Genomic DNA, 23,318 nt, shown 5'->3' on the forward strand with positions numbered 1-23,318 from the left:
CCTGAGGGTCAGATAAATTAATGGTTTCTTCAGTAGTGTATGGTCAGATGAATGGATGGATGGGATAGCTTGGTGGGTGCATAGATAGGTAGATAATTTTGTCAGTGGATAGATGGTTAGCTGTCTGGCCAAACAGCTTGATGGAGGGGTGGATGGGTGTGATGGATGGATGGATGGATGGATGGATGGATGGATGGATGGATGGATATCTACTCATCATATGGACATATGAAAGTCTGAGTCAACAGGCAAGTGAGTGACTGTAGAAAGATGACTAGTTGGATAGATAACGGGGTATAAATGGTAGAAATTCTGTAACTGGGTGGGACTTGGAGACTGATGTGCTTTTCTTAGGCATTACATGAGTCTTTTGTCTGCCCAGGACTGGGTTGGCCATGTCACTTTGCAGACAAGCCGGTACTTGGGCCACACCACAACACTTTGTTTAGGAGCTCAGACATCCAGTCAAACACAGTCCTGCCACCTCTGCAGCCCCTGCATCCATGGGAAGGGGAGACAGGCAGAGGGTGCACTCCCCAACCCACGTGGGGGAGGGTAAGGGGTGTCTCTGGCCAGTAGGACTTGGAGTTCTTCCTCCCTCTCCCCCCCTCATGACCTGGGACACCCACAGAAAGAGCAGCCAGACGGAGGACTCTGCTTTTTCTTTTTACAAAGACTTTATTGTCTGACATGCTTGACAAAAAAAATTACAGCCACAATCAAGTTATGCCAAAATGATTGAGGAGCAGGCCGCCATCTTTCAAATCTTGAGGACTTTCAATGAAATTTCTCTTTAAGACAGCTGCCTCCACAGCTTTTCTTCTCCACATAAAAATATGCCGCATTCTGAAGATGTCCTAGGAAAAGGTTTCTTTCTTTTTCTCTTTTCTTTTTTCTTTTTTTTTTTTAATAGTTCTTGGTCCACACAGAAACTGTGGAGCTGAGACACCACACAGGAGATGTATTTTCTCTGCCCCAAACACAACATGCATCTGGGCACAGAAGAGAGACCTTGTAAATGTCAAGGGACCACTTGACCCAAGCAAGATTCCTGAAGCCCTGTGGCCTGTGGGGCACAGCTCTCCTGGCCAGCGCAGGGCACCAGCGGTGGCTGAGAACACAGCCTCACCCACAGTGAGCCACGTGAGCCCGGCTCATTCACCTGCAGGGAAAGACTCAGGAGTGGGTCTCACAGGATGCTGGGATACCAAGCTCAAAGCTCAGAATTCCTTATGGTTTGAGGGACCCTCGTCTAAGAATGAACAAAAGCCAGTTTTGAACAGGACCCTTCAAAGTTAAGCAAGAGTCTCAGCCCATGCCCTGCTCTGTAGGTGGTGACAGTGAAGGGACACTTGTGAGGCCAGAGATGGAGAGCCAAAGCTCATTGCTGCTCCTTTTGTGCTGTGCATCCTCAGGCAAGTGACCTCACCTCTCTGGCCTCAGTGGCCTCATCTCTATAACAGGGCAAGAGTACCTATATCGCAGGAATGATTGTAGATAAAGCAAAATTATCCTAAATGAAGGTACCAGGATAGCTGGTCCCCAAGGCTGGAGCCAGGCTAAGGAGGCGAGGCCCTCGTGTCAGAGGCATGACGTGGAGGGCATAAAACTTCAAGAGTCAGGACAATACTGTTTCAGTGACATGTTACTAAGAATCAGAATGAGTGCAAAAATAGTCCACAAAGAACAAATATCGGCATTTTAAGTAGACAGTGTCTGATGCTGCCTCCCCCTGACCTAGGGCCTCCTGGCTCTGCCCTTGCAGATGGGCTCACCCAGGCCTAACTCAAGAAAGGCTGTAGCCTGAGGCACAGCCACCACCAGTGCCCAGGGTAGCTCTGTCACTGCGCCACCTCCCGGTAACCAATGGTACTGACAAGCATCCTGGAATCCTCTGAAGGGGAAAAATCACATCAAGGAGTGGAGCCCATCATGGACACTAACAGGCTAGGTTTGGAGGAGTGTGCGTGCCACACACATTGGGGCATGGATATGGCTGGGCACAGGGCCTCAACCCACAGAACCCCCTGGCTGTTGTGCTCTACAGAGGAATGTGGTCTCAGGGGATCCAAGATGGCCTCAGTGTGATGAGAAACCAGCAAGGTCTGGCCACCCGGAAGAACCAGCCTCCCAAATCCAGGCTCTGAGCAGAAGCTGGGGACACACAGCCATTGTCCACATCATCAGCTGGGTCCTAAGGAAGGAAAAGGGACTAAACCAAGCCAACTGCTGAAGGCCTGGCCAGGGCCTGTCAGAATTCCTGAGATGTCCCTGTACACTCCTAGACCCCTGCACACAAGAGGCAGGCTTACAGCCAGAGAAGGGCTGTCTGTGCCCAGGCCACACTTCACCCCCAACCTTGGGGGCTCACAAGCCACCAGACACACTTGGGTGGCAAGACATTTTGTATGAAAATTCCCAAATCCCATCCAAGAGTGGTGGCTTCTCGGAGCAGGAGGGCGTCGAACTGAGCTTCTGTCATTTCCCAAGTGAGAGAGCGACGTGGATGCGGGCCTGTTAGGCCCTGGAATGAAGGACAGATGTACACACAGAAAACAGAAGTGAACATGGTGCCCCTGAGGGGGCTGCTCAAGGCCCCAGTTACAGGTGGCAGAAGGCTGACAGTCAAAGGCAATTTCTTTTATCCCAAGGATTCTACTCATTGCTGGCTGGTCCCATGGCCAGATGGACTGTCTGGGCTGTTCTGCATGGGAGGAAGTGGGTTAAGGGATCCAGGCTCTTAGCCAGACATACGGAGCTGACGTGGGCAGGCAGAGCTGGAGTGGGGAGCAGTCAGGAGTTCCGGGGTGTGGGGAGATCAATGACTATGGGAGGGTTCACCGGCTGATAGTTCACAGTGCACACGGACGCGTTCACATAGGTGGTGGTCCCATCTGCCATGACGCCGTACCCTGGAGAGAGAGCATGCACCTGTCAGACCAGGATCTGGAGCTGTCTGGTGGCAGTGGCTGCTACAGATGTTCTGCCACAGTGGGTGGGGGCAAGCCACTACAGTTCTCAAATTTGGTCTTTTTATCTGTCAAATGGAAATGATGATGGGAGGTGGTTCTGAGCCTGCCAGGGGGACTGGGTGAGGTCACCATCCACGTGCGGTGCTCGGGCCAGTGCATGTCACAGGAAAAGCACAGAGTAAGTCATTGTCATCATCTTCATGTCACCTTCCTCAGCATGAGCATCATCACCATGGTGCCATCATCAGCATGGTTCCCCGTGACCACTGTCAGCATCACCCAAATCATCAGAGTGATCGGCCAGGTGTGTTCAGGTGCTATGTCCACAGGCTGCATCACCACATTGTCGTAGCCGCCATTGCCATCCATCACCGTCATCATCCCCATGACCACCAGCAGCAGCAACAACATCAGCAGCCTCATAATAATCAGTGTCATAGTCCTTGCCATCATCCCCATCACTGCTATCATTGCCATGACATCATCATCCTGCTGACCAACAAAATCATCACCAACACCATCAGTGTCATGGTAACCATCAGCACCACTGCCATCTTTGTTGCCATCTCATCACTGCCATCATCACCATGACATCATCAGTCGTCACTGTCCCCTGGACTACATCACTACCACCTTCATTGCCATCCCCAATGCTGCTGTTAATCACCATGACATTAGCATTTTTATGAGTCTCCTCCCCCTCTTCACCAATCCTCATTCCCTAGCCACATCATCATCACCATCAACGCCACCACCTCATGACCGCTGTCATCAACACCATCGGTACCATCACCACATCAACAGTCATCACCCTCGTCACTATAACCACCCCACTATCACCATCATCACCAACACCCTCATCCTCACCAGCATTGCCCTGCCATGACATCATCACTATCTTCCCTACCTTGGTGTCACTACCACTACCATCTTTGTAACACTGTCATCACCACTGTGACGCTCATCGCCATCTCTGTTGTCCTCGCAATCACTCCAGCTGCCATTGTCAAATTCCCCTCTCCACCGCTTCTGCTTGTTGAAATCCCTTCCCCCACCTGACTGTCTTCACGCCAGAAAGGACACTCTCCTGCTCTTTTCTGGAGCTCCATTTTGCCTACACAAATATGCAGGGGTATGGTTTTGGTCCTAAGCAACCTTACACATTTTGGCCTGCACACACACACACACACACACACACACACACACACACACACGAAGGTCCAAGACAGCATTATAACCTCACTGTCCCTGAGCTCCCCCATGAGCTCCCATGCTTTTGCCTTTGATTGCCTGGCTGCTGCCCAGAAATCTGGGAGCTTCTCCAGAGACACGTGTGCTCTGCTCTCTTGACCCCTAAGAACACCACTCAGAGATGCTCAAGAAATGGCTAGAATTTATTTACTTCCAAGATAGAAAACTATTGGATGAAGGCAGTGTGAGAGCCCAGGAGCCCTGGTCCAAACACAGACAGGGTCAGCCGACCAGTAAACACTCTTGGGGGCAAGCCTTATCAGTCCCTACCCCACCTCAGGCAGCCACCATGTTTCCTGTCAGAGATGGGACTGTGAGGCCTGGGACAGGCAGGTTAAATGTCTGAAAGCAACAGCAAGGGTTTGCATCCTATGTTGAAACTGGGCTCCAGGAAGAACACCTGAGACTAAGAAGGTAAGCTGGGGTGCAAGGGACAGCTGTGTGGGGCAGTGTGGGTGGTCAGGACTGTGAGCCGCCTTCCCACAGCGTGGACATCCCCACTACTCCAATGAGTTCACCTTCTGCTAGCCAGCATTTCCATACTAGCCAAGGCAGCAAGCATGTGAGGTGGCCTAGGCATGGACCACGGATGTGGGCTATTTCCTGCAGAAGTCAGGGAGGAGGCTAGTGAGCAGGATTTAAGGAAGACAAGAAACCCCTCTAAAGGGCCAGTTAGAGGCACCCCCACCCCCCATGTGAGGGCTCCTTTCCTCCTGCCTTCCCACTCACCCTCATGGATGTGGCCAAAGACGTGCAGCCGCGGCTGGACTCGCCTCTGGACCGTGTTGAGCAGCTCCACGCAGCCCACACGCTGCATCTTCTTGGGCACCCAGTCTAGAAAGCCTGTGCCAGAAGACGACAAGGGTGTTGAGGGAGGCCAGCGGGCATCTTTAACCTCACGTCTCTGTTAGCACAGACTGGGTAGGACCTGGAGTCCTATGCTACAGCTCCAACATAGCTCCCCTCGCCCAGGGCAGCGAGCTCCAGAACCTGCCCTGCCTGAGCGAGAAGCCTCATGATGAGGCAGTTCCTGGAAGCCCAACCTGCCTTTCCTTGGTAGGGCTGCGGTAAGAGACTCCTTGACAAGAGGCGGGAGGCTGGGCACCTGGTCCCAGGTGCAAATAACCACTGGAGCCCATAGCGGCTTCAGTGGCTGTTTCTAGCCTCTCACTGCAGAGAACAAACTGAGTCCATGGTACCCCAGCGGCTGGAAGCAAAGCGGAGCCTGCAAGGTCTCAGAGGGGAATTTCCAGTTCAGAGATGTTCTCTAGAAAACCCAGCAGAAGCCTTGGCATAGCCCTGTTGGAAGACTGCTTGCCTATCATGACACTCTGGGGCACTGTAGATGAGATAGTGCATGGCTGTGATCCCAGCTCAGGGAAGGTGACGGCAGAAATATGAGTTCAAGGCCATCCTTGGCTATCTCAAAAGTTTGAGGCCAGCCTGGGATACGTGTGTGTGTGGGGGGGGGGGGGGTTAGGGGATGGAGGTGTTCAGAAGCATAAAGCTAGTTTCCTTGGCTGAGACATGCTCTCATGGTGCCCGCTGTGTCTGTTGGCCGCCAGCCTCCTAGAGCAGCCCCATATGGCGGTGGCTTATTATCCTTTCATGGCTACACAAACGAAGAATAATTGATGACTCGAGTGAGCAATCAGGTTTCTGTTGGCTCCTCTCTGTTTGGGTGGGTGAGATAAACTATAGAGTCACCAGCAAAGGTTGGAGAGCTTTGACTCAGTGTGCCCAGGAAGCTCCACTAGGAGAAAGGTGCTGAGACACAGCACGACCTGTATGAGCCTCGCAGAGGGAGAGGAGAAGAGAGAAGGAGGCAGAGACAGGTAATAGGTAATGAGCAGGACTGGGGTTTGTGGTAGCGCTAGGTCCTAATCTCCACAGCTCCTAGACCATGCACAGACAGGTTCGTGTCTCTGTGTTTTGGCTTCCTCCAGCTGTCAGAAGCACTGCCCTAGGAACTGGAATCTCACAGGCCCCATCCTTCCATGGCAGTGTGGGCCAAGATGGGGTTGGGGGGGTTGGTTCCCTATCATCCCAACTGTCCTGGTGACTGCAATCTGAAATGAAGTCCATTAGCACCTGCTGGGACACGTGGTGCACATGTGCAGTCCCAAAAGAGGTGTGCAGTGTGCTCTGTGACTGGAACAGGACATATGGAGAGCAGGGAGCCAAAGGATATGGCTTCTGGATAAATGGTGAGAAGGTGGGTGAATGTATAGGCAGGTAAATGGATGTAGGCAGGTTGACAGATGGATAGATGGTTGATGAAGGACAGATGAATGGATGATAGAGGATGGATGGATGATGGAAGATAACAATTGAGGATGGGTGATGATGGCTGAATGGATGAAAGATGAATGGATGAATTGATAAAGAATGGATGGAGGATGGATAGATAAATGGATACAGAATGGATGGATGGATGGGTGGATGGATGGGTAGAGGATGGATGGTGGATAGGTGGATAGATGAATGGATGGGTAGATGGATCAGGAGATAAATCAGGATAGTAGAAGGGGGGAAGATAAGGAAATAAGATAAGGAAGGAGGGAAGAAAAGAAAATGGAGAAAGTAAGGGAGGAAAACGGAAAATAGAGAGGAGGAGAAGGAAGGCCACAGAACCCACACAGCTCAGATGAAATTGAGGCCCTGTGGGGGAGGGGCACAAGGCCGGTCACCCTCATGTTGTGCTGTCCCAGCAGAGGCCCAGGGCCTCAGGGCCTCCTCCATTGCAAAGGGGGTAGGAACAGGTGGCTGAGATTGGAGGGCAGCAAGGAGGCCACAGTAGTCAAACAAGATACAAGTCCTGAAAACTTCTGGCATCATTAGAGAAAGGAGGAGGGAACTGGGAGGCAGGTTAGAAAGAAAGCAGAGGGGCAGGCTGCAAGGGCCAGGTACAAAGCCAGTGGGTCCTAGAAGGAGAAACAGGTGAGCAACAAACAGCCTTAGCTCAGACCAGAGCAGAGGTCTACATTGGGAGGTGGAGCCTGAGCCCTGAGGACATGGGCTTGCTAAGAGTGGCACCCCAGAAGGTTAGACCCAGAAGGCCAACCCAGGGCTCCTTTGGGTACAGCCCCAGACAAGAGACCCTTTATCCTCAAAACTGGCAGGCATTCTCGCTAGCCTGAGCAGGCGAACCAGAGACCGACCACAGGCCTTACCCAGGGGCGGTCCGTGAGTTATAAGGATATCAACGCCTTCCGGTATGAGATTCCACTTCTCCAGCAGTGCTTGGCCTCGCGGGAGGTTGAATCCCCAGCCATAGAACCAGGGCTGCCTAGGAGAGAAGACGGTGGCTTTAGGGAGGGTCTCAAGAGTATGGCGCAATCACAGAGAAGGGGACAGGTCAAAAGGCCAGGCAGCCATGAGGACCAGCCTGGCACCCGGAAGCTCCATCAAAATGTAACGGGGACTGTCTGGAGGACCTCTACAAGAAGAGCAACCAGCTGCTGTCAATGGAGGCAGACCTCAGGAGCAAGAGCAGCCGGGCGGTACAGGAAGCTCTTTGGTTTGCCTACCAGCACACACTGTGAGCTGGTTAAGGCCAGGCATTGCCCCCACAACCCCTCATGTGCCCGAAGCTGCCACCTGAATCCTACTCTTGGCCAAGATGGCTGCGTGTCTGCCTGTGAACACAAGAGCTCTACACTGTCGGCAGCCACCAGAAGTGGCCTACTTAGCAGTCCCAGGGGTTCACAGAACCTCATTCAAGCACTCCCAGTCCTATCCTTGTAGGCTCTGACCTGTAAGACTGGGGTCTTTGCTGGGTATTGCACAGGAAGGGGAGGTGCCTGGGTGACACAGGGCAAGTGGAGCCTTCACTCTCAGACCCAGACCTGCTGTTCTCACCATCAAGCCTGCAGAGCTGGACCTGGTTGTATGAAGGATGGGTGGCCACTCTGGGTCACTTGAAGGTCAAAGGTCCTTTTTCTGTGTCGGACCCCAGCCCTGAGGGCAGATAAATGGTGTGTGAGCCTCTGGCCACTGTGATCAGGACACTGACCAGCCCTGGTACCTTGTGTCATAACCAGCACCTTAAAGCTGAGGCTGGTCTTTCATCACACAGGCCTCCAGGGAAGCTTGCCAGAGCCAGGCAGAGCATGCCAGCCTCCTCCACCCCAGTCCTGAGTCCTAAGCCCCAGGCATTTAATGGCAGCAGCTGTAGCTCCACCTGCTTTTCTAGCCCCTGGAGCAGGCTCCAGAGCCTTGCCTGGAGAAGGTGGCCTGTCCCTGGGCTAGAGGCCAGGATTTGTACTCCAGGTATGTAAAAGAAAAATCAGGGATCAAGGTCCGGGCTCAGAATGGCCACCTTTCCCACAGGATCCCCAAGCATCTGTCGGGGGACAGTAGTTAGGCTGGGATCGGCCACTGGAAGAGAAGCAAAGGACAGACGTGGCCCTGTCAGGGATATGTTCACTCAAGCAGCTCCTGTCCACATGCAGAAAGCTAAGCATTCTTCTGAAGGGATCTCTCTATCTCTCTCTCTCTCTCTCTCTCTCTCTCTCTCTCTCTGTCTGTCTTCTTATACACAGCTTCAAGGGAGCCCTAGAGTCAAACTGGCTGAGATTAGGATGGCTCACCACTTGTCACCTGTGTCACCTTGAGCAAGGGGTGAGTTTAAAGACAGTTAGGTTGACCATGACCAGCAGACACCTGAATCCTCAGGAGCCCTGAGTTGGAAGTTCTCTGTGAAATAGAGGCGTCACTGCTCCACAGTGAGAACTCCATGCTCTGCCACTGTGCCACCATCCAGCTCTCCTCCATCATCATCACCTCCATCATTGCCTTCATCACCTCCACCATCCACATCACCACATCCATAATCACCATCCCTGTCACTACCATCATCTCCACCACAGCCATTACCGTCATCACTTTCACCATCCCTATCACATCCATCACAGTCACCATCACCTCTAACCATCTCTGTCACCACATCAACCCACCTTGCCACCTCCATCATCACCTCGTCATCACCATCACCTCCACACAACCATCACCTCCATACAACCATCACCATCATTATCTCTACCACCACCATCACCTTCATCATTTCTCACTAAAACCACCATCACTATCATCATCACCAATATCTACTATCCCTGTCACTTCCACTGCCACCATCATCACCATCACACCTGTCACCACAGACCTCTCCCAAGAGCCAACCACAAAGCCCGGGTGTAAGGTTTCGTTTGGGGCAGGTTTTCTGAACTGCATTTTTGATGGCTGGCAGCATTTCTAATGAGGAAGCAGGATAGGAGACCTCAGAGAGCCTAAGAGCAAAAAGGGAACTTCAGCTTGATAGCATTTTAACTAAAAACACCCCACCTTCACCTCCAGGCACACACCCTGGTCACAAGGTGAGGTCTTTCTCTGGTGAGTACTGGCAGCCTGTCTCTGTGGATTCCTTGGGCTGTGCAATTTCTGAAGCACCGTCTAGAATTCTCAGAGCTGTGCTGTTGAAGGGGTCAGGGGTCAGAAAGACCTCAGTAGCATGGAAGCCTCTCAGTGTATGTCTAGGGCTGTCTTCCAAACAGGCTTCGCTTTTTCAAGAATGTAATCAAATATTTACATGGCAGAACGAGGCCTCATCGGTATGTGAGAGGGTACCCATTAGTTCTCCTAAGCCACTCTCAGAAACACAGCAGATATCCCATGGGCCCCAGCCCAGGCTACTCCTGCCTGCCATCTTCCCCTCACCCAGCACCTTGCACAGAGCCTTGCTCTGGAGGGAAAATTGGACACTGACTCTGGTAGGGATACCCAGAGGAGCCATTCCACACCCAAGGACCACACTCCCTGACACTCCAGACAGAGTGTGGTGTGGAATTAGATCTAAGCAGGGCATCGAGCCTGGAACAGTTCCGCTGCCCATCCCCCCTGTCTGCTACCTCTCCTTCCCTCCCTGTCTCACCCCACCCACCTGTGGGCCATGAGTCTCCCCCAAACCCTCAAAGCACAGGCGAGCTACTGCCTTACTCCTGGTCAGAGGCGGCAGCCAGCAGGACTTCAGCTCTTGGAAGTCTGGCTGCTGTCTGCATCTCTTTGACAGGTTGGGATGTCATCCAAGCAGCGTCAGCCATACTGACTCTGCCATGGACTGGCCCTTCATCTCCCCCAGGCTTGACCCCTGAGGGCAGCAACATGGAGGAAGAGGGGTGTACAAGGATATGGCCATAGACTTCAGGAGTATATTTCCAAACAGGCAATGGCCCAGATACCATTAGCTACCATTAGAATTGGGAAGCACAGGGAGGCAGAAACTGCGGGAAGTTTCTGGAAGATATTTCTGAGGTGGTTTCAGTGAGGGCTTTCTCTGGGCGGTGGGCAGTTCTGGGTGGCTGTGTCAGTAGGCAAGGCCTGAGCAAACCCCAAGGGCCTCATTGAGGCCTTTGGGCTGCCAGGAACCATCAGTTGCTGCTGGCCCCAGAGACAAAGGAGGGACCATCTTCAATGTACAGTCTGCACTGGAGCCTCCTGGGGTCCCGTTTGGGGGCGCACTGATCCTCTGTGTCCAGTGAAACCTAGCACTGTGAACAACCACAGTGACCAGCTCTCTGTATGGATCTGTATGGCTGCCCGGCCTTTCCCAGGGAGGACACCCACACTGCCCTGGCCCTCACTGCCATCTGACTTTAGAATACCACCCATGAAAGCTCCAGCCATGATGCTAGCCACGGTGCCCAAGAGCCCCCGGATCAACTTCCACCACAGCCTAACTCCCAGGCCTGGTACCACCTCCACCTTTCCATGGGTCTCACCGTCCAAGGCATCTCGTAGCCAAGGAGAGTGGTCCATCAGAACTCCGACTGAGCCGAAGGCGGCTTTATGTCCTGAATCTCTGTCTTTCTGTTCTAAAGTAACCATTGGAATAATTTTCTTACAGAATGATAGTTGCCATGACAACCAGAGCAAATTTTCCTTTTCTGAAACAGATGTCTCATTTAGTTGAAAATTAGAATGTGAGCAAACCCATGGGAAAAATTAATTCAAACTTTAACAGAGCGCTGAATACAACGTAATCTCTCCAAGGTTAACCCCTTAACAGCAATTCTGTGTGCCTCTGCTAACCTTCAGATCAAACCTAATTAGGCCCGCTTAGCCAATATAAATGACCTCCTCATGGCCAATCATTACAGGGCACCCCTGAAGCATGAAGTTGGGCTCCCTGACAGCTGACGGGGCTACAGGCAATCCTCTACAACAAGCAGCTGAAACAGAGCCTCCCCGGCCCCAGTTTCTGCTTCCTCAGAGCAAGCATTCAGCCCCAGGCTGGGCATGTTCCCAGGGATGCAGCCGAGGAGAGTGACCTCCAGCTGAACCCATCTCCCAGGCCTGGAGTGTTGGGCAGTGGAGGCCTCAGGTGAAGCAGACCTGACCCTAAGGCATTTCCAGGCCAGAGAGCTACGCTTGGGAGCAGACACTGAGGGGGTATCTACAGAGATGCAGCTCAGGGGCCTCTCGGTCTTCACACCTATCCTGGGAGGTGTCTGCCGCCATGGCTCCCGCAGACGCACAAGCTGGGGTGCAGAGCCATACCTAAGTGGCATAGCCAGGGTAGAGTACTTCAGCACCTGGAACGCTGGTCCAGAGCCAGGCTCTCTCCTCCAACCCAACATGATAAAAACACCATCCTTCTATCTCGTCACCCTCCACATGTATTTGCTCTGTTAACCTTTGGGGTGAAACTGCTGGGAGGTCTCCCTTTTCAGGCACAAGGAAGTGTGAGCTTAGAGAAGGCCAAGGGGCATATCTAAGGACACACGGGAGTGAGGAGGATTTGTTCCAGGATACCAGATACCTGCATCCCATGCCCAAGCTGGTGGCTGATGCAAAGAAACCCCCCCCCGGGGGGTAGCCAGGTACCAGCTCTCTCTTCCACAGACGCTTCTTGCCTGAGCAGCTCCCTCAGGCTCCCTGGGAGGAGCCTTCAGCCTGGCTGACGAGGGGAAGAAGAGCTCACATCCCTCACAGGGTCCCTGTGCACCCTCCAAATCATTCGATGGCTCCCCACTGCCTCTAGGACAAACGCCGTCCTCGAGGCTTGGCACACAGGACCTTGACCCTACCCCAGTTGACTCAGACAATCCAGCCCAGGTTCCCACGAAGTTTCCCCCACAGCCTTGGCTGTCGCTGGCTGTTCCATAAGCAGCTTCGCCCGTGCCTATCCCCAGGCTTTGTCTCCTACTGTGCCCACGTGGGAGGTCCTTCCTAACCTCCCACCCCGTCTCATATTCATGAGGCCCAACTCAAAGAGGCCATCTCTTCCAGAAGTGTCTCCTGAGCACCTCCCTCCTTGGCCACAGGTTTCCCCCTACCCACCTCGATGGCCCGTTGTCACCCCCTCCAGCCCAGCTCCAGTGTTCAGATCTGCCTCCAAGTCCCTTATACCCGGCTGAGGGCTGAGCCCGGGTGGCCCTTTAGGGAAGGTCTGTCCAAGGAGTACATGGATGAAAGATGAATGAAAACTGGAACAAGCCAGCAGGCGCTCTTCCTGGCTGCAGGTATGAAGAACTTCCGCATTAGCGCCCTCCTCTCAGCACCCTCCTGGGAGCCCTGCCCTAGGACCTGCCAGTCAAGCTCCAAAAAACGACAACTCTAGCAAGGATGCCTGCCAGCTGCTAAGCTTCCTCGCCCTCTCGGGAGCCCACCCAGGTGGCAGAGTATGCCCATTTCACAAGGAAGCACCTGGATCCCACGGCCACCACCTGCACTCTGGTAACCCAGAAAGCTTGACCCCCAGGGACCCTCACTGCCTCCATGGTGGACTGGACTTTCTCACACAGCAGGAGACGGACCCCAGAACTCTCACTCCTTCCTCTTGAGGGGCTCCGGTGTCTCATCCCAGTGGCTCAGGCCTGGAAGCTGATGGCAGCTGTTGTTGAACTGTTAAAGGATCCCGCACAGATCCCATCTCTGTCAGGCCAATTCACCTGCAGGATGTTCCCATCAGCCCCACAGAAGCCAAGCTTTCCGCCGCTCCCAAGAGGCCAGCCACAGCTAAACGGTGTCTCACACGAAAGCGCCGCTTGTCACTGGCCCCAGCCGCTCCTCAAAGCCCCTGGCACCCCAACTAGGCTGTCATCCCCTTTTGCAATAGAGAAAAGCGAGGCTTGGAGAGGGCAGGGATAGGACTGCCGCTCTCAAGCCCAGGGTCTATAGCCAGCACAGTGCAGACTTCCCACCTACAGGCCATACCACCTCCCACTAGGACAGACACTTAAGTCGGCTGTCCCCTCAGTCCCCTGGGTGCTGGCATGCTGGGGCCAGGCGCCGGGGAAAGTGGATAGGTAGTAGGCAGTATGGCCTGAGGCTGCTGGAGAGTGGGCAGGGCCCCGTCAGCTGCCCAGTGTCCTGCCACCCATACACCTTGCTGGGGCGGCAACTGCAGCCAGCAGGTTGGCAGCAGAAAGCGGAGCACTACAGAGCGGGTCCCTCTTGTCATTCCTAATTAATTTTCCCCACCCTGCCGATAGGCGCAATCACTCATCTTTTGTTTTGCTGGCGCTCTGTGGGGGGACGGCAGAGGATTCATCTCAGGCGTTAATCTTGAGTGGGAGAGGAAGCAGGCGCACAGCAGCCTGCTAGAGAGGACAGGGGCAACACAGAAGCGGTGGCTCAGGATGAGAGACAGAAGATGTGGACAGGAGAAGGGAAAAGAAGTGTGTGTGTGCGTGTGTGTGTGTGTGTGTGTGTGTGTGTGTGTGTGTGTGTGTGTCCCTGAGTGCACCTCCCTACTCCACCTACGCATATCTACACAAAATGTGTTTGCAGGCATGTGTGTATGATGAATATGTGTACAGGCTTGTGTGTTTATTGACTATATGGACATGCGTGTATACGTATTGAATGTGCGTGTGTGCACAGATACGTGCACAATCAGCCCTGTAGGGTCCAGAAGCCGAGGACTCTCTTCCTGTTTCAGACCCCACTGCAGCACAGTGTGCCAAGGATGCTGAGGAGAGGCAAGGGGTGAGATGGCCGTGAACCCACTCGTGGCTGACAGACAGGGTCTCTGGGGGCCTGGGCTGTGCCCTGTGCTGCTGGCTCCCGTGTGGGTCTCACGGGTTGCATTTTTTTTTTCTCCTGGGGAGGACCCAAGCCTAGCCAGTCATGTAGACAGCTCCCTGAACAGACACGTGGCTCCTGACTGCATGTGGCCTGCAAACAGCGACAGATATTACCAGGTGGCCTTGCTGACCACCTCCACCTGCCTCGCCTCTTGTACGCAGGATAAGAGAGGCGCCGGGTTGCAGGAGCCGAAGCCCAACCCATTCTGCTGTCCATGGTGGCCACCAGAGGGTCAGGCCAGTGTCGGGGAAGGCTACCCACACCAGCACCCAGTTGAAGTATCATCTTGCCTGGGGCTGAGATCGCAGGCCAGCCCTTCAGCACCTCCACATCTCCAGCTTGCCTGTGGCACAAGATGCCGTAGCCCTGCCTGTCCTGTTAGGACACAGATCGGGCAGAGCAGGTCGGGGGAGCCACTCGGTGGCCTGCCTGGGTGCTGAGGAGAGGTAATCTTTGCCTCGGTCACCTGAATAAGCTGTGACGGCCATAACCTCAGGCTAAAGCCACCCAAAGATGCAAGACAAATGTTGTGTGGAGACTTCAGGGGAATGACACTTAACATTAATAAGACAGCAAGAGGCCACCAAGCCAGGGGAGGGGAGGGAACAGGTTTCAGACAAACCTTCTTCAAGCTGGGTCCCAAGAGCTTCAATAAAACAGTAGACTGCAAATTTCAGCCCTGACTACAGCGTAGGGTCCTCTACCAGAGACTCTGGAGCTCAAACCTCCAGCAGTGAATCCCCAGCCTACAGTCAGCATGCCCCAAGCCAAGATACCGCAGACTGAGGCGGGCAATCCCCTAAATTGGGTTCTGCACCAAACAGGGCTATGACTTCTAACTGGGCTGCCCAGAACCTACTCTGAGTCCCAATAGACAGGACCTTGCAAGCCCATCACACCGGAGAACGATCAGAGATGTGGTTGCTAAGGGTTTTACTAAAAGAAAAGGCAATGGCTGTGCCTAACGCTGGACGCTGGGTCCTGGACCGGCCCCTCACTCACACAAGGTCCCAACCCTGCATACAGCAGAGCTGGTAGCTGACAAGAAGGCACGCACAAGGATTCCTGGAAGCCAGGTGGGATGTAGCCAGGACCATAGGCAGAGCTGGGTAGGCATAGCCGGCTCACTGTGTTCCACCAGCAGGCAACCATAGCTGAACCTATAGACAGCCAGAGTGGTGGAGACTAGCTCAGGGCAGCAAGATGCTCAGACCTGGGCAATACTCTGGATTCACTGCTCCTATACCCAGACCTTGAACCGGTTCTGGCCAGAGGCATGGAGGAAGGAGAGGAAGCACGGAGGAGGGTGGGCTCATGACACGATACTGTGCTCCTCCCCTAGTGAAGGACATTCAAGCAGCACTTCGCTGTGGCTATCCCGAGGGCGCCATGCTTCCCTCTCTGGCCCAGCTCCCCTTGATCCTTGTGGAGACTTCCTCCAGAGCACAGCTTCCCCGGTCTCAGTGCTTTGATCTATAAAGTAAGGCAGAGTTGGGGAGCCTCACTGATTGTCCTGGGGACTGCAGTAGGACACACATCTGTCACGTCGACAGGCTTCCCTAAGCACCATCGGAGACAGACAGCGTTCCCAGGCTGCTCCGTTCCTGCCCGAAGCTGTGCAGCAGGCCTAGTTAACCGTACGAAGTAGGAGAACGGGACATCAAAGAGGACGTGGGTACCCACCCCCAGTCTGTTCCTCCTCCCCACCCCAGAGGCCACCAGGCAGTCACTGCTCCACGCCTGGCTGCAGACGTGCTGTCTGCGGCTATCAGCCAAGTAAAAGCAACCTCTGTTATCCAATCTCCCAACATCGGGTGGCCACAGCCAGCCAGCAGCGTGATGCGACCCCCACCTCTGTGTCTGGCCATGTCTCCATCTGGCCTCTTTGAATTTTAAGGGCAAGGGGACTCCTTGTGTCACCAGCTCACAAGGCCCAGGTTCTAACCACAGCCACACTGCCGGCACCTGCATGCCAGGCTGGGTTCTCAGTCCAGCCTTGCAGAGTGCTCGGCTGGTCGCCCTGGCTCCTAGAGACAAGAGAAATCCTCTCCTTAAGCTCTGATGGAAGGCAGCCCGGCCAAGCACAGAATCAATATCTGAGCCCAGCCGCCACGGCACAGGCCCCGCAGCCGCTTCCCCAAGTTCAGTGTCTCGGCAGGTTTAGCTCCCTTCTTTCAAAATACCAGAAGTAATTAGAGCAGATGGGCCTGCTGCGTGCCAACTCCACTCTCTCCCTCACTCCTTTTTTTCTTTTTCTTAAAAAAAAAAAAAAAAAAAAATCAAGGCCATTTTTAGTTAAATGAGAACAAAAAATGCATCCAAAACCCATAAATGAATAGGGTATATATGCAGGATTTAAAAAAAAAAAAAAAAAAGAAAAGAAAGAAAGAAAGAAAGAAAAAAGAAAAGCAGGATTTTGCAAAAGCTGACTCCTTCCTCTTCGTGCTGTTAGTTCTGCCCCCAGAGCCGCTCTAGGTGATGGACATTCGCCCAGCTGGAAGGGACCAGCAACGTGTCAAGAGTCCCACAGAGTCACTCTGCCCACGAGGGAGGCAGGTTTTCCCCAGATTTTTGCCTCCCCCCTTTACCCTCCAGATGCTGGAGGAAAGCAGGCCCAGGTCAAAGGCATGGGAAAGTGGCCATCTGGCCTTCAGTCTGAGGAACTAGGGCAGTGTGGTGAGCCAGGAGGTGGCACTGTCCGGCCATGCTGTTCAGAGTCCAGCATGGAACAGGAACCTAGGGAGTGAGGAGGTGCTGATGTAGGTCAAGAAGAGGCCACAGGAAGATGCAAACACGGGAAACAGTCCCGGGAAGGGGCTGCAGTGGGCTCCTTGCTGCTTGGAACCCTCCCACGTGTGCACTCATCCCTTCAAGAGACATTTAACAACATAAGCCAGGTCCTCTATCAGGCTCCGAAGTTGGGAATAGAGAGACTGTGTGGAAGAAGCCCCTGGTGGCAAGTATTCCAGTGAGCAGAGGTGATATTGGAGAAATCAGTTGGTTGTTAGGGTGATGTAAGACACTCCTGTCCCCTTCTGAATGAGCTAGTAGAGTGAGGGGCTAGGGCAGACCCTTGACTTGGTGTGGAGTCAAGGCTGCAGAGACGAGCACGAATTTTCTCTTCATGGTGCTTGCCAAAGGGTGTCCACAAGGAAAATCACAGATGATACCCCCCACACACCTTATCCACACCAAGTGTCACCATTCCGAGGGGCCCCAAGGCCCAAGCCTGAAAAGCCAGCAGTGTGTTTCTGGGGGAGCAAGAGAGAGAATCTCTCTGATTCCCTCTGAGAGGGAAGATCCCATCAACAGGACCCAGGAAGCCAGGAAGAAAAGTACAAAGACATTTAATCTCACCAAAATCTAGGGCTTCTGTTCATCTCATGGCTCTGTGGGTGAGGAGAAGGCAGATCAAGATGGAAGGCGACCTGCCAAGTAAGGTTAAGTGACTCATCTCCCACTCAGAACACGTCAAGGCTCTCGAGAAACCAGTAAGAAAGAGAAAGAACAGGCCAGGGGGACGGCCCAGTGATAAGGGAACTTGCCTAGCATGTGTGAGATTCCGAATTTCATCCCCACACCAACAACACCAACCAAAAGACAGACTACCCTCGCCCCCAAATAACTGACTAGGCAAAAGATGAGGCACTTCCTAAAAGAGGAACACGGGTAGCCAGAAACTGTGGCAAGGTTCCAGACCTCACCCCAGTACCAGCACCCACCCAAGAGTGAGTAAAACCTAAAGCCTTAAAGTTCCAAGCGCTGGCAGAGGTACAGGTGAGCAATGGCTGGCAGGGAATGTCACTTGGCAAACCGACTTTGCCGAAGAGATCGGAGGACTGGGGAAATGGCCCTGTGGAGTTTGGATCCCCAGCTCTCACCACGTAGAAGCGGGAAGGTGTCTGAAGGCAGCTACCTGAAATCTCTGCCGGCATGCAGACCCCTGCTTGCACGCCCCTCGTGTCAAGCAGATCACTGTTTGTTAAAGCCACATGGGCTCTCATACTGCAGACCTGTGTATGACACTTTTCCCACCATGGTGACAACCTGCTTATTCCCTCCTATGCTGTGTAGTCTATCCCAACCTCCTGTTGGCATAAACCACGCCCCTGAAGCTGGAAAGATCACTGAGCTCCAGGCATCAGGCAATATGTCCAGGGCTTTAGGCATGTCTTGAATCATCTGTATTCAAGAACCATCAGTCTGTCTGTCCCACCATGCGCTGACCTGGGGGTAGCTCACCAGAGGTTGAGCGTGTCTACCTCAAACCTCAGGACACAGCTGGTGCGGGGGGGGGGGGGGGGGGGTCCCCCCCCCACCCCTCCCCCCGGGGGGGGGGGGGGGGGGGGGTGCGGGATTCATCCCACACACTTCACCCAGGTCTGGGCGGAGTCCATAGCCAGACTAGGAGGTCCTGAAGCTATGAACACACTTTTAAGGGCTGGTTTATTCCACTCCATGTGTGTGGCTTCTGGCATCCCCAGGACAGCAGCCATGGAGGGTCCCTTCTCCACCAAAAGGACCTGGAAGGGTAATATACATCCCTACGCTGTGACCTGATGTCACTGTCACATTTGCTGGCCAGACACTGAGCCTCAGGGGGGCTGTATAGCTTGGTCAATGCAGGTGCAGCTCAGTGGCAGGGCCAGCTCACTAGGCCAGGAACACTGATGAGATACACAGAAACCTCATTTGCAGGAGCATGATGGCTGCCCCCCGGGCCTCCCGAGACCAGGGAATAGAGAAGGGAGGTCACCTGTAACCCACAGGTACACACACGGCCCGGCAGTGACACAGCTTCCCTCTAGGTGAGCATCCCTGAGTTGTGCAGCCGCATGCACACATGCAGAGTGGGGCAGGATCCATAAGGCTGCCCTGGAAAAGAGCCACCGGAAGGCAGCAGGTCCCAAGCACCCATCTCAGTGTGGCATTGGCCCTCACTTACTCCCTCCCTGGAGGGACAGTTACTCTGGAAATCCTGGTTCTCAGTAGCTTGGGGGAAGGCAGGGCTGCCAGTCACAGACCCAGGGGTAGAAGGACCTAGGCTGCCCAGCCTGTGGCTGCTGTCTCTTACCGTGACCCACTCAGAGCCTGGAAATAGCACTACAGTGTGCACAAGCCTGGTGCCCTCTCCAGCGTCCTGGCCTTTGCCTGTGACAGCCACACCACACCAACCCCCACCTCCTTAGCTCTGTGATCGCTTTAATTCCCGGCTCTCTCTGTGGTGCTTTTCCATGGCCCCAACTTCCAGGGTTTCTTCCTAAATCCAGAGGACAGCTGCTGACCATCATTTGCCACCAGGGCAAAAACTCAGATGTCAGTGTCTGCAGTGGTGAGCTGCCACCAAGTCCACAGAGCTCGGTGGGGTCTAGGCTCTCAATAAATACCCGTGGGTGACTTGATGCATTTACTGATAATCTGAGAGGATGATTCTCAGCCCTCCGTGTCCCCTAGGACACCCAAGTGGTACTTAGAAAAATACCGCATGATCTCAACTACAGAGAGGGCAGAGCTCGCCAGGAGCTGGCTAGGAGTCTGGGGCCTTGGAAATCCTGGCTTAACCGTGTGCCCACCTGGACCTCTTCTTGCCCAACTGTAAAATGGGGGTGGATGCTAGCCTAACCCTCAGCTGGCAGAGAGCTAACCTGCTTCCAAACATGAGTTACAAGAACCATGATCCACTACTGGTACCTACCTTGTTCTAGGTCTTCAAGCAGACAGAACCACACTGACCCTAAGTCCTGATAGAATGCACCATTTCCCCATGGAACTACAGAGGCACAGTTACCCAGCGTCACAGGGCCGCAGCAGTGGTGCCTTGGTTTGTGCAGCCTGTGTTTGAGGCACACTCCCAGAGACCCAGCTTCACCAGCATGCTGGTCCCAGCTCTCAGGGCTCAATTCTTCCAGTACCACAGAAACAGATCCAAGTAATCTCAGCTGAATGTAGGAAAATACTGTCAGTTCGTCAGGCTGCTCCCAGCCCCAAAGAAATGGGCAGAACTATGCACGCAGAATGGCCTTGGGAATGCTAATGTCACCAAGCCAAGGAAAGCCTGGTACATAGCATGGCCAGGTTGTGAAATGTGAGAGTCCCTTTCCCTGAGCCACACCTCCTTTTGTACCAGTTCTAAAGCCCAGTCCAACAGGAGCATCCTGGATCTCATTATGCTCTTTCAGGAGCACAACTAAACAGCTTACTGCCTCCCCATCCCTAACACACACACCCTATTCATTTACTCTGCTGAGCAGTCTATGCTCCCACTGACACAGGTCTGTGGTGAGGAAGAAAGGATCCTGTTGCTCACTGGACCTGAGAGCAGCCAGGAACTAAAGAGGCCAGTAATGTCACAAATGAAAGCCACAAATGAAATGGGACCTCTGGGACGACAGTTGAATTGGCAGCTGGCCTCACCCAAGCCTCATCCTCATGGCCAACTCAGTGATGGGGTGTAACCTCCCCTGGACTGGACAGAGGACCACACCTAGGAAGCCCTAATGTCGGTGATTTTAGCTGCTGGGTGGTGGGACCCTGAGAGCCTTGTCCATCTTCTCCACTCCCCTCATCCTACTAGACCATGTAGGAAGGGCATTCCTGTAACAGGCATATAAAACAGGTCTCCATTCTCTGAGCACTTATGGCGACTGCCATGAGCTCAGGGGAGCCCTCTGCCACTCACTGGAGGAGGGCACACTGCCACTCCCATTCTGTAGGAAAGTGGGCTAAGGAACAGAGAGGTCCCCCAGTGATGCCCAGGGTCACACAGCCTACAAACCATAAGGCTAAAGTTATTCAGGTCTCTAAGCCATGCCTTTAATCTTTACAAAACCTCTATTTAAGGAGGGGTCTGTGTGTGTGTGTGTGTATGTGTGTGTGTGTGTGTGTGTGTGTGTGTGTGTTGAGGCGGGTTGTAAACCACAAAGCAAAGAGATCCAGTCCTGATTCTTGACCTCATATTCAGAGCCTCCACCTCTCACCCTGATGGCCCCACCCCATTTTTGCCCCGCCCAGATTGTGCTGGCCTTAGGATCCAAGCCTTTGCTCACACTCCCAGCATGTGCCCCTGATGAGTTGTCCCATGAGCAGGCTTCTCCACACTGGCCTCAGCCACCTTCTCACCTCCTTGCCTTTGCTTTCAAGTCCCTCACATCCTTGAGTGCCCCAAAACCCTTCACAAGCAGCAGGAGAGTACCTGGAACCCATGAGCACCATGAGCTCCAGGTAGAGACAGCAGGCTCCTCCAGGAGCAGGAGAATGGGTCAGGCTGGCCCCGCCCCTTCTCCCCTGGGCTTTATAGGATCCAGACAGGTTCTAAACCTACCTCAGCCTCAGTCACCAAGGGGCTTCGAACACCGTGGCCCAGGGCTTCCCAGATACACTGGGCTCACCAGGAGCCCTCCACCCTGCAGATGCCTATGTCCCCAGTCAGTGCCACTGCCTCCCTGCCTTCAAAGGCTGGGGTCATCCACCTCCTCTGGGAGCTTCCTCTTACCCTGCCAGCACTTCATACCCTGTGGCCACACCCAGGCCAATAGATCTGTCCACTTGTGGAAGCTGGATAACAAATCAGCCCCACAAAAGGACTTCGGAGGTTTTGGTTCATCGACTAATCACATGATGCCACAGCCAGCAGCAGAAAGGCCACCATCTTGTTCATCACTTGATCACCATCACTACCACCATCCTCATTACTACCAACCTCACCACTGCCATGATCACCATCATCATCACCATCATAACCATCATCACCACTAGCACCATCACCATTACCCTCATCATCACCATTATAGCCATCGTTACCATCACCATTATTTATCAACATTGCCATCATCATCAGCTTCATCACCATCATAACCATCATCATCATCGTCACATCACCATTCATCACCATCATCATCACCATTACCTTCATCATCACCACCATTACAGCCATCATCAGCACCATCATCGGTACCATTACCATCTTCATCATAACCATCATCACCACCACCATCACCATTATCGCTGCCATTTTGACATCATCACTGTCACCATCTTCACTGTCACCATCGGTGTCCATGGCTGCACTGTCACAGCCAATACCACTGTCCTGGACACACTGACCATCACAAAGCTACTCTGGACCCCTGGTCACTTTGAGCACCACCCAGCCAGGTGAGTTCTGAAAGAAGGCCCACTCCATCACGTGTCTCCATCAGAATAAGGTTTATTCAGCACCGTGCATTTGTCCTCAAACAGCTGCTGTTCCCCACACAGGGGTGTGCATCAGTGAATCCACCTGACAATCCCAGATGTCTTCCTTCAGTTAGGTGGATCGATTGTCTTTCTAACAACAGTACACCTTTCTGTGGTAAACAGAAGACAGGCAGAAAGGGCTAGTGCTAGAGGCTCCTGTTTGAAAGAAATCCCTGCAGCCTCTCCCCTGACTAGCTGTGTCATCATAGAAGGTCCTTACTCTCTCTGAGCCTCAGTTTCTTTATCATCATCACTGTCAGTGATTTGGAGTCAACAGCAACTTCCTGCATGGAAAACAGATAGCACAGAGGATATAAATGAGTTACCCTTCCTTGGTTCCAGATGGGGAAACTGAGGCCCAAGGGATGACAGTGGCCTGCCTTGGTCAAACAGAGGGTGAGAGGGACAAAATTACGTACCAGATCCTCTTGTCCTCATTGCACTGGCCCTGAGCGTCCTGACATGAGCCCTGAGAACTTCTGGGAGACTAGAGCTACCACCACCCGCTGCCTCCCCCTGACGGGTATTGAAGACGAGGGCTGGGCACACTCACCACGGGGAGCCGTAGATCCTGAAGCCACGCACCGTGACCTCCGAGTCCTGCAGGTAGATGCAGTTGGTCAGCAGTGACTGCACGTTCTCATAGTTCTCCGGCTTCAACTTGGACACAGATGGGAAGTAGTAAAAGTCCTGCTTGATGAGGTCAGCCATGAACTCCTGGTCGAAGGTCAGCTCGTGGTTGCCCGCAATCACGATCTTGTACTCGTAGGGCAG

General features: G+C 53.5%; 1 protein-coding gene across 1 annotated transcript; it reads right to left on the bottom strand.

The window, feature by feature from the left end:
• Positions 1-660: 660 nt before the first annotated feature.
• Mpped1 (metallophosphoesterase domain containing 1) lies at positions 661-23,318 on the bottom strand. The gene is made up of 4 exons (XM_055627051.1): positions 23,098-23,318; positions 7,397-7,512; positions 4,953-5,066; positions 661-2,912 (listed from the first exon to the last, which is right to left on the bottom strand). Exons 1-4 carry the CDS (start codon positions 23,253-23,255, stop codon positions 2,794-2,796), a joined length of 507 nt encoding a protein of 168 aa, XP_055483026.1. The 5' UTR covers positions 23,256-23,318; the 3' UTR covers positions 661-2,793.

This window comes from Psammomys obesus, unplaced genomic scaffold (genome assembly GCF_907164565.1).
Source record: "Psammomys obesus unplaced genomic scaffold, mPsaObe1.curated_primary_1811, whole genome shotgun sequence".
NCBI lineage: Eukaryota > Metazoa > Chordata > Mammalia > Rodentia > Muridae > Psammomys > Psammomys obesus.